At 37.0% G+C, this 11,185-nt stretch overlaps 2 protein-coding genes across 5 annotated transcripts; one reads left to right on the top strand and one right to left on the bottom strand.

The window, feature by feature from the left end:
• Window positions 1-219: 219 nt before the first annotated feature.
• LOC120733280 lies at window positions 220-3,764 on the bottom strand. Its single transcript, XM_040031378.1, has 3 exons — window positions 3,309-3,764; window positions 1,394-1,495; window positions 220-774 (listed from the first exon to the last, which is right to left on the bottom strand). Exons 1-3 carry the CDS (start codon window positions 3,636-3,638, stop codon window positions 220-222), a joined length of 987 nt encoding a protein of 328 aa, XP_039887312.1. The 5' UTR covers window positions 3,639-3,764.
• A 32-nt stretch (window positions 3,765-3,796) lies between these two features.
• Window positions 3,797-10,114, top strand: LOC120733263. Of its 4 annotated transcripts, none has more exons than XM_040031346.1 (10): window positions 3,797-3,990; window positions 4,092-4,200; window positions 5,011-5,135; window positions 5,310-5,896; window positions 6,308-6,432; window positions 6,906-6,965; window positions 7,333-7,571; window positions 7,685-7,832; window positions 8,481-8,590; window positions 9,035-10,114. In XM_040031346.1, exons 5-10 carry the CDS (start codon window positions 6,354-6,356, stop codon window positions 9,344-9,346), a joined length of 948 nt encoding a protein of 315 aa, XP_039887280.1. In that variant the 5' UTR covers window positions 3,797-3,990; window positions 4,092-4,200; window positions 5,011-5,135; window positions 5,310-5,896; window positions 6,308-6,353; the 3' UTR covers window positions 9,347-10,114. The 4 variants fall into 4 exon arrangements, with proteins under 4 accessions (XP_039887280.1, XP_039887277.1, XP_039887279.1 ...); XM_040031343.1 differs by having other exon boundaries at window positions 6,308-6,444; window positions 9,035-10,113; XM_040031345.1 differs by having other exon boundaries at window positions 3,797-4,079; window positions 4,112-4,200; window positions 6,308-6,444; window positions 9,035-10,113.
• The last annotated feature ends 1,071 nt before the right edge of the window (window positions 10,115-11,185 follow it).

The following is an 11,185-nucleotide window of genomic DNA, read 5'->3' as shown; positions in this document are numbered from 1 at the left end:
CTCCACACACAGATATGAGTGCCCCATGAATTGTCCTCTCACCCCTTGCAGTGACAACTTGGACACCATCACACAGCTCAATTAAGTCACGGTTAATCCTCTCAAATATCTCATCTATACCACAACGGGAAAGATCTTTTGATTTTACCATGGCAAGCAGACGAATAGCAGGAAGTCTTGATCTGTACTTAGGGCTGATGTTACCTAAGGTGTAATAAATCAATAACAGCTTGTTCTTGTTTGCCGAGATCCAAGAGGATTGCATAGTTCAATTTCATCTGTATATAAAATCAACTGTAATGCTGTAGGGACTTTAATAAACAGTGGGTGCCACTTAAAAATGTCTCCATCAATGAAATCATGAAGAAAGCCATCCTTGCATGGCTTTGGCCTCTCATCAATCATTGCAAGCATTCTTGGATGTGATAGCAGCTGCTCCAAACTTTTCACCAACGGTATGTAATGAAAACAATGGTCTTTAATGGCAAGAACTCTGGAGTCTCCACGCTTCGAATAACAGACTGTTTGTTTTGTGACAATAATCTCTGGTTCAACTGGTTTTAACAGTTCTTTGATGGTCTTGTCCTGCAAATGGGTGGAAGCAATTTGAGTGAAAGGGTCAACAAACTGGTCAAATACCCCCACTGCATCACTCTTTAGTTGATCCAGGTCCCCAGAATGTCTCTCAATCATGTCACTCATTTGTTGTTTTAGGTGCTCCAATAATACGGCCTGATATTGCTGGATTCCACTCACGATGTGGTTAACAGCTCTCTGTGGAAGAGGAAAAAACAAAGGAAAATCCTTAATTACAAAATTCATATGAGAACACAGTCAACATGCAAACTCACAGAGACACAATTTTTGAAAAAGGAAACCTTCAGTTACATAAAGTTAGTGCGATGCAATGAGCAAAATAAGTTACCCCCACCACCCAATTTTTTTTGTAAAGAATAATATTGCCTTATGCAACGTTAAAACCTTGTATTCACTTAATTATAATGCATTTTGAGGAATCGGATCATAGGTGGAAATGCAAATTGAAAATTTGTGTTGTGTGTATTATGTTGTCTCTATTCTTAGCTCATGCTAAGGAAATATAGTGATAGGCAGATTTTGGATGCAACATACATGTCTATTTCCATATATAGTGGGGGAGTGAGATCTGAGTGGTCACCCATGAAGTACATGGAGACACATTCGAATGTCAGGTGTTTCACTCACATACCTAAAGCTGTCCATTTATGACATCTTGAATGATCTATTCAAGATGCCAGGTCCGAACAGTGCCCAAGTTATAGCTTGAGCACTGTTCAGCATAAGTTAAGCATATTGCTTTTAGGTTCTCTAACAATGAAATACAATTCAATGGAAAATTAATGGCATAAATTACCTGTGTCAGTCGATGGGTTTCCTTGGCTTGAAGAAGAAATGCAGTTGCATGTTTATAAATGTCAAGATTCAGGTGACCCTCTCCATCTTCTTGAAATCCACTCTGAAACAGAATAACAAAAACATATCTATTGAAACAGAAATAAATAATTGCATTGATAGGTAGCAATCACCAAACAATATTGCATTCATTAGTTAGCTAGATTCATGCCCATAAGGTACAAGGTAGATGTATTTTTACTGACTGATGTCTTTAATTTGAGCTTTTAAAATGACAACTAAAATGACAAACAAAGCAGTACTTGATAATAGATTAATAAGACTAGCAAAGCACATGGAGAGTTCAGTACAGTATAGTTTAAATTCCTTGATCATGCCTGATCACCCCCAAAATTGAATTACTTGTTTATTGGCCCATTTGTGACATTTCCTGAAAATTTAAAATCTGTCCATAACTTTGAGTTATTTTGCTAACAGTCAGACAAATGCCACCAAAAACATAACCTCCTGAGTTACTAAGAAAAAAAGGTAAAGAAAAGAAAAACAAAAGATAGTTTTAGAAAAAAAAGTAACAGTTAATGTTGTCAGCAGTCTTACTGTTACTTCAGAAATGCAAATAGTTATTTATACCTGATTACTCATTTAAAAAATATACAAAATAACTTACTGATTGGTTTGTATGAAAGTAATTAGTTATGTCAGTTATTTACTGTCGCACAAGTTACTGACAATTTGAAATATGTTATATTTAGTAGTTTCACCTTTAAAAAAAATGACCAATACTGACAATAAAAGTAATATTGACTTTAATGCTCTTATTAATGTGAAGATGAGTATTTTTTTGTGTGTTTAAATTTTTTTTTGACAGTAACTCTGAACAAATCATGTAATTTTGGTTTGCTTTGCCTAATAGTCATTCTCTTAGGCTATGTCCACATGTACCCGGGTATTTTTGAAAACGCAGATTTTTCTATGCGTTTGCACCTTTCGTCCACACGTAAACGGCGTTTTTGGTCACTGAAAACGGAGATTTTTAAAAACTCCGGCCAGGGTGGATATTTTCTAAAACTCCGTTTTTGCATTTACGTGTGGACAGAAAAATGGAGAAAACGCAGTGTCAAAGGTGTGCTCATTTTTTGACGTCACACTGTGCGCCACGTTATTATTTCGGTGAAATGAATTTCTACAATACTGTTACTTCTACTCTCTGCACTGTTTAAATGCTTACATATACACACAGTTACTGTCCGTCCACACATACCACTTGCTTCTGCTTCTATGCCCCAGCTTTGTTTACTTTTTCCCACCGAGGCTTCTAGACTTCTGATTGGCCAACATTTCTGCACGGTTAGGAATATATCGCCACCTGTTGCTTTGGCATGTTCATAGCAGCGTTTTCCTTCATTTCTGCCTTTACGTGTGGACGGGATTATTTTTTAAAACGAAAACGGAAAATCTCCGTTTTCAAAAATACCCGTGTACGTGTGGACATGGCTTAAATTGACCTTGAACACATATGTAAACATGATAGCGACCTATTCAGTTAGCTGACTGGCTTTTACCAGCTGATTTCAACACGTATTTCAACAATATATCAACTTTTTTTAAACTAATAGGACTTTCTGCAAAGTTTGGATGCATTCACCGGAGCGAACGAAGGGATGACTGAAAACAAAAACAGTCTGACAAGACTGCAGCTTTGCGTTTCTGCTACAGCTCTCATTTACGTTTCAGGTGAGTTACTTAATTTAGCGAAACAACTAGTTCGACACTCATCATTGTTAAAATAAAAGTACAACATGAGTCTGTCAAAAACAACACATTTAATGGACGTACTTGGATCAGCCGGAGTAAATGCTAACATTATGTTACAGCTTCTGCAGCTCGTTTCTCTGGCTTTTGTTAAAATAACTTACCGTTAGTGCGGGGATGCTTGAGCCCTCGTCAGTTACTGAAGAACTGGCGTTAGTTTGGTTGATTGGGGCCGTCCTTTCACCTGCTCCAGGTAAACCGTGGCGGGTTGATCCATCCTCCTCATCCGCTTCCACTCCGAGAAGGTGACGCGCGTGTGTCCGCTTTACGTGATAGTAGAAAGAGTTATATACTCTGTACTCACTCGGACAGCCATTAATTCCACACACCACGCGAAAGTCAGGGCTGCGGCTGTGCATGGTATTAATGTGACTCAAAAGTTGTCTCAGACTCAATGCTACAAACACGTAGCATATAAAGCAACGCCAAGTCATGTTGGAAGCTAGTATGTTTCATTCGGTAGCGCGGGCTGCAGTTGTGCCGTAAAATAACTCGTTACCATGGTTAAACGCGCCTGCTAAATTGTCGTAAATGTGGGGGATAAAGTAAAAATTTTTTTATTAACCTATAATAATTAACGTTATTTGCAATGCACAAAGACAGTTGTTTGGTTTAAAAACCAATCAATCATCCTTTTAGGATTTTTGGGCCAAAGAAATGTCAGGCAAATTGAAGACGAACTTCGTTTCTGGCTGTCGTGAATGATCTGGTGGACATCTTAAGTTCATGTAGACACGTACCTGCCACTACTGTCCCAGAGTTCTTTGCATTCGCGTTTCATTGGAAGTAAGTTAAAATGTATTATACAGTGCTCATTTTTTGTACATATTACACTCCTTTCGAAAGTTCTAAATGTTTTGGTGTGTTTATATTGTGTAACGTTGCAGCCGAACAGTGACTGGACGAGGCAAGCTAACGCCAAAAAAGCTAACTAGTGTGCTAAGTAGGCTAACAGCATGGAAGGACTGGATGAGGTCACAGTGTCGGTTTTAAAGGGTAATGTATGCAAATTTATTTTTAAACAGATTAAATGGACTTATGTTTTACATAGGTGTATGAACACGGAAGTGTGCAAATTACATTATTTTATAAATAATGTCGTTGATGATGTTTAAGTAATTTTTTTACCTTCCATTTCATGTGATCATTTCCTCATTTTAGGAACATTTGTAGTTATTTGTTTTACTTATGCAAGTGTATTTATTCATCCTTAGAGGTGGATAATTCTCAGTAACATTTACCAATTTACATTTAATTGATTAACTTTTGGGGGAAAAAAGTACTTAAGAGTAGTTTTACTGCACTATAGTTTACACTTTTACTTGAGTAGATTTGTAAAGAAGTAACTGTACTCCACTACATTCCAAAAAGCTCAGTTCCTTTAATAATACGTAAAGCTGGATAAAAATTCAGTGTCCAATATATAAAAAATGAGGTCAACAATGCTACTAAAGTTGTGACAATTTGTCTGTAAACAGAATTTTTCCACAGCAGTTAGCCCAGCAGATATATATTTTTTAATTTAATTAAGTAATTTTTTTGAGGAGAATACTTTTTTCTTCTACTTCATTTTATTTTGAAGTACCACTACTTTTACTTAAGTACAGTCTTTTTAGCATGTTGATCATTAGCTCTATACAAAAAACAGTAGCAGACAATGAGGTATCCACATTTCTATACTAAACTAGTTAGCAATAGCAACACAATTTTAATGAAGTGTCAACTTTCATAGTCTCATCTCTCATGCAGTTTCCTTTGTAGGGCATAATTTCATCTTGCTATGTTTTTCTTCCAATGTGTTCATAGCTGCAAACATCAGCGAGGGAATGATGGGCACCCTGTCTCGTGAAGACTTGCAGGATCTTTTCCCAGGCCCAGAGAACTTTTTACGGAGAAAAGCTGTCTGGTGTGCCTGTCAGGATGTACTGGAGGTCAGTTTCTCAGTCACTCACCACCACTTAAAATTGGCATCGTCGTGTTTTTGTCCGATTACAACTAGTTTAACCGCGGGCAGAGTTGAATGGCTCTTCACTATTCCCCCCTCTTCCCACACACACACACACAAAATTGCGTTTTGCTTTTATTCATTATTATTTATTTTATAGGAATCTGGCCAAGATGACTCAAAATCTTCAACCAGCTCCTCCATTAATGAGTCACCCAAGCAACAGACATCCACTACTGTAAATGCAACTCCTTCAAAATGCACAAGTTCTGAAAAGGTTGTGAAGTTATTCTATCCAGAATATGTATTGCACACTGACACTGAGCTTGAGCAAGTCCGCCAACAATACTTTGAGTTGTCAAAGAAAGGTGAAGAGCGCAGCTGCAAAATGTCAAAGGAGCTCAGATGTCGGCTCATCCGAAACACCATGACTAGTATGATTGCAATCCTGAGGGCAAAAGGGGATGGAGAATCGCATAGATACCCATCAAAACCAGAAATTACAGCAATGGCAAAGAGAATAGTGCAGTACTACCCTATGCTACAGGACCAAGGCATCAAGAATACATGGGTAAGTGAAATGCATCCACTTCAATACCAAAGTGTTTCATGTTGGACATTTTAGTAGTGGTTGGAAAAATGTATTAAATGTCCTATACAGGTTACTGTGTATACACAGCTAAACAAAAGACTGCAAAATGTGAGATCCCCCCAAAAAGCCACTCCAGATGGGAGACATTCAAAGAGGTAAGGCTGCAACTAATTAATTATAATTTTAACTATGATAATTCTGTTATTCATTTTCCTCATTAATTGATAAGTTGTTTAGTCAGTACGATGTCTGAAAGTTGTGAAAGTTTTTCCCCAAAAGTCTTCTTTTGTCCACAACCTGACAATTTTAATTTCAACGGTAGAGGACAAACAAAAAAGCTAAAATCATGTTTGGGCATTTTATTAAGGAAAGAAAGAAGTGATCCAATGTGATCAATCAAGTATTTGGTGACCTGCTTTTAGTTTCCTCACCTGTTTTAGCATGAAAGGAAGAAGCACTTTGTGTTACACTTTGTATATATGAAAATGGCTACAGTATACAATAAAGATATGAATTGATTGAGTTTATAGTTGATAACTAATTGATTAACTGACTAATCTTCGCAGCTCTGCCAAGAGGCGACGTCTTGATCAGCCAAGTGACGTAGAAGAAATGGATTCAAGTGACTCAACAATCATTCTGGATCTGTCCACAGAAGGGAGGAGCAGCCCAGAGTCGGCCAGTAAAACAAGTGAGTTAGAAGGTGAGTTTCAACTTTACATTTACAAACTGTGTGGTCATCATAAAAAAATAAAACAAATATACCTGCATGTTGAGTCAACATGACAGTCCTGACATGACAGAAGTAAAAGGCTTTAAAATGGGCATCAGAAAATGATAACTACATCACATTTTTCCTGTTTTATCATCAGTTTGTTAACATTTCTGTGGAAATTAATGTTAATAAAGTATTGGTATTAATAAAAGCCAGTATATTATAAATTTAAAGAGCTGGGTACTGTGGTGTGTTTATAGTATAAGTCTGTGCAACATCACTGTCTCTAACCACTCAGTATATCATGTAAAGTAATGTTTTTAAAAAACAATGTGCCTCACTAGAGGCTTTTTTTTTTCTCTTTTTAACTGTTTTTTTTATTTAGGTTCCAAACTAATTTTTAAAGTGTATTACCCTGACACAAAATATCTCTTTGCTATGTCTTTAAGGAAAAAGGAAAGCACAAAACCGACTTGAAGAAGAACCCTCTACCCTGCCAAGTCCTAATAGTGAGTCCATCCAACTGCCGCTGTGTGTGTGTGTGTGTGTGTGTGTGTGTGTGTGTGTGTGTGTGTGTGTGTGTGTGGGCACATCTTTATAGGGGTGCACTTGTGTGCCTACATATAATTGTATATGATTGCATGACCATATGTAAATTGGCATTTACATGGTAAATATTTTGAAAAATGAATAAGTATTTAATAGTTAAGTTCAGAGCTGTATTTTTTATTTTTTTTAAAGATTTAATTCCATTAAAGTATCGTCTATATTTTTTTTATGGCAGATTTCTGACACTTGTCATTTTAATGACATAATTAATGACAGATTTTTTTTTTAAAGTCAGAGACATTATTTATGTAATTTTGTGTCTTGCAGCAAACAAGCCTGCAGATATCAACAGTCCAGACACCCACTGTCCAGCAACCTTGGCCAAACACTACAAGACCTTACGAACTTTGTTTAAAAGAAAAAACCCAAACCAGCAGGATGTCTCTCAGCTCCTGGATTTGGAATTTTCAGCCAGAAGAGCATTCATTGATTCAAATACTATTCGCGAGGAGGACAGACACAAAAAGGTTCTAGAAGCATATCCTTGCTTCAAGGACATTGGACATGTAAGTCATTGTTGAATCCACGTGATTCAAGCCAAACGATGTTTATCATACCAACTTCTTGCTCCTCAGTGATGCATTGACATGTTTGTATTGGTATGCTGAATATTTTATAGGTGATGGAGGAGCTTCATCGCATTTTGGATAAAGAAAATGCCAACTTCATCAATGAACTGAAGGGAAGATGGCAAGATTTCTGCCAGAAGGTGCAGTTTTTTGGTGTATGGAAAAAGACGCTGAAGCCCCCAATGGGAATGGATAAAGGTAAGCAATGATGTTTTGGTGTTATTGGTCATCAGAGTATAGTTTGGATCTTTAAGCATGTTAAAGCAGTAGTCTGTAAAGTAATGTCACTGAGGACAGGAGGAGGAGAATTTGAAATTTTAAAGGCCTAATCCCCCACCCCCCCTCTCCTTCTTGAAGGAGCTGAAAGCCGCACCTTTACTAGTTATGCGCAGGGAAAACAGACTCAATGCTACAAAAGGCTAAAAATACAAACCAACAGGCCAGTTTAGGAAAAGGTTGTTGTGTAGGCTCACTACACAACATACGATGTAAGATAAATCCCTTTTTGTTCCCCCTCCCCTCCTCAGCATTAAGTTTTACAGACTGACATTAATGCAATGTAAGTCAATGTAGGTGTAGTTAGCATTCAAGCATAAGTCATATTAGCCTACTGTAAACACAGTATACAACAATTATCTACACCATTTAGCTTTTTTTAGAAATCTGTGACAAGTTTAAACTATGGATTACAGCTTTAACTTTCATGTGCTAGTGTGTTGTTGTTCACCTTTTCAATCCACGATGGTTGTCACTGGCCAAATATTTGTTGTTGTTGTTTTGTTTTTTTTGATCTTGAGGATTTTGTTTAAGTGTGGTAATGAGATGATGATTCTTTTTTCTGTATAGCTGAACAGGCTCTTGAGATCCTACATGTGCTGCCATCACTGTTCCCATCCACCTCTGCTCCTCCAAAGAGGGCACGGGATGCGAGTGAGGCTCTGGTGCATGTCCTTGAGGTGAGTTGTGTAAAATGTAGCAGTTGTTTTTTGTTTTTGTTCTTTTTGGGACAACAGTATTAAAAAAATGCTTCTTCTGATGAGTGCCAAAGTATTTTATATTCACATATTATTTGTTCTAAGCCTTCAAAAGGCACCTAAAACACATTTTTGGAATGAGGGTTCTCACAGGTTAGATCTCTGTGACCAGTAAATACAAACATGGATGCATTACGTGGTAGCACACCTCACCTCAATGATACCTAATTAAATGTAGCCTTGGTTTTCTGTTTTTCAGGAAGGCTAGACAGATGTGAACAGTAATTCCATCGAGAATAATTAAAAGTAGCAATTTCAGATGTGTTTTCTCAGAACCTCAACTTTTGTTGTAATTTAGCTTTAGTTATGTGTTTGAAACAAAAGTGCATCATCCTTACAAAAGTATGTCTGTGTTATGTGTTAAAGGACCAAGAAGACCCTAATACCTATCTGATGAAACGTCCTCTCTCCTGCCCAGTCCTGATTGTGAGTCCATCCAACTGCGTCCTAGCGGTAGGAGATGTGCCAATAACCACGTTTCCAAAAGACTTGGTTACCGAGGGTGCTTTATACCTTATGGCCTACTATTACACCCTTCACCTTACATACCCAAAGTGTGTAGCCACTCTGCTTTCCGTCATACAGACGGAGGTTCTCTTGGACAAAATCCATGAGAGAGATCTCACATCATCTTACAAGAAGAGCATGGCTGAGTGGACTGCTTTTATTGGCCAGTAAAGCCAATATGGTCAGATGGACTATAGGAAAGCACTTCCTCTCTCCTTCCACGGCTACTACAGTCCATGTTGGTTGCGATTGATTTTCGTTTGTAATTTGGCCAGGTTAGTCCAGTGTTATAATTAAGGGTGCACAATAATATTGGCTAACATGCCGGCATTTTGTGTTTGGTTTGTGCAGTGCAGAGACAGCCTCGCTTTTAGTTAATTTTAAGATTTATTTTTTTTAAATTTTTTTTTTTAATGTTGAGTTTAGACAGAGGACTATTCAGAAAATAGGCTCTACTGTGAAAGAGTAAATTGACTAAGCTGAGACTGACTAGTTTGGTATAAAAGTAAGAATTGCTTTATTGTGTATTGGCTAGTACAACTGTAAAATATTAGATATAGCTGAAAAATCAAATACTGTGCATCCTTAATGATAATGTTATGGTATTGTTTGAAGAATGTGGTCAAATGTTAATGTTAAAAGCACTTTGTAATAATAAACGTTACAGGTTGAGGAGTTTTAGCCTAGCAGTGTTTGTCTGTACTTTGCCTGTGCAATGCACATATGTTACAGGTGTGCTTAGTGTTAGATTGGGCAGGGGAAAAAGTCACTGCAAAATGGCTTTCTTTTATGTAGTCCCCTCTGTTTATGGGGTTTTATCAATAAAGTTGTTGCTTTTGAAGTCTATAGTTCTCAGTTTTTTTGTCTCATAAGCAGTAGGTAAAAGTCTTGAATATGGGGTAAATGCACTAGAAATAGAGAATTATTACAAAAAAGATTGCCTAATACTAGCAAAAGAATGCTAACTTTAGTACATTTTGTCTCGAAATGCCAATTTCTAATCTTATTTCAAGTAAGGTGTTGGACTTAAATCTAGATGGGTGTCATGTTTTTAGAACTGAAAACAAGTTATATATAATGAGGATGATGTTGGGAGGTTTATAGAAAAATTGTTTTTTTTGAGGGGAAAATACTACTTTTGAGCACCACAAACTCATTATGAGACTCAAAAACTTCACAACACTAGTAAAATATAGCTAAGAATGAGTTTTTCCAGCTAATTTCAAGATCTCGTAAGGCTTGATTCACTGTCTTATTTCAAGAAATCTTGTCAAGAGAATTTTCACTTGTTCCATTGGCAGATTTTTTTCACTTATTTCAAGCAAAAAATAACTTGTATTAAGTTCTTTTTCTTGTTTTTGGAGGCCCATTTGAGTCTTCAAACATGAGACTTTACAGGACAGCTTGATTTTTTTTTATTGTAACATACAGATTGTTTGATGTTACAGGTCCTGGTTCATTGAGATGTTAAGAACGATGAAGGAAAGTTTCAGGCTTTTATCTTTAACAGCATGTGAGATATTCATGCTCAAACATGTCAGTGTGTGAACAATAAACATGCTGGACGTCGACAACCACTTTAAAACATAAATATCTTACATGTTTAAATAAGTATCTTATCTTTAAACGTATATCTTACATGACCATCACATTTTCATGAAATCAGTGATGTAGAAAAACCACAATGATCTGAGATGGACTGACTCACCTGCACAGGTGAGCTGTGTGACAGCAAAGAGCTGATTGGCTGCTAAACAGCAGAGGAAAAAGTTTAAACTCCTCCTCAGCTCTAACTCAGCTGCTCCTCTGAAATGTTAACTATTGATCCTGTACCTGTGATCAATAATCTCTGGATAATCTCTGAAAGATGATCAGGTTAAATCAGAGGTGTTGAACATAAGGCCCGGGGCCAGAATCAGCCAAGCAAAGACTCCGATCCAGGCTGATGGATGCCTCTACAACATATGATGGAGTTTTTGTGTTTGTAAAAGTTTTACGGAGTTTCCTGCT

This window comes from Simochromis diagramma, unplaced genomic scaffold, assembly GCF_900408965.1.
Source record: "Simochromis diagramma unplaced genomic scaffold, fSimDia1.1 OVJJ01000315.1, whole genome shotgun sequence".
In the NCBI taxonomy this organism is placed as follows: domain Eukaryota; kingdom Metazoa; phylum Chordata; class Actinopteri; order Cichliformes; family Cichlidae; genus Simochromis; species Simochromis diagramma.
The sequence above is the reverse complement of the archived record's forward strand: the minus strand, read 5'-3'. Positions and strand labels throughout refer to the sequence as shown.

Bases quoted from the DNA above. Each gene is read 5' to 3' on its own strand.
- LOC120733280 (XM_040031378.1), bottom strand. From the start codon at position 3,638: ATGACTTGGCGTTGCTTTATATGCTACGTGTTTGTAGCATTGAGTCTG. The intron at 1,496-3,308 runs GTAAGTTATTTT...ATTCTGTTTCAG, and splicing joins CAAGCATCCCCGCACTAACG to AGTGGATTTCAAGAAGATGG. The intron at 775-1,393 runs GTAATTTATGCC...CCTCTTCCACAG, and splicing joins AAACCCATCGACTGACACAG to AGAGCTGTTAACCACATCGT.
- LOC120733263 (XM_040031343.1), top strand. From the start codon at position 6,354: ATGGATTCAAGTGACTCAACAATCATTCTGGATCTGTCCACAGAAGGG. The intron at 7,572-7,684 runs GTAAGTCATTGT...AATATTTTATAG, and splicing joins GCTTCAAGGACATTGGACAT to GTGATGGAGGAGCTTCATCG. The intron at 7,833-8,480 runs GTAAGCAATGAT...TTTTCTGTATAG, and splicing joins CCCAATGGGAATGGATAAAG to CTGAACAGGCTCTTGAGATC.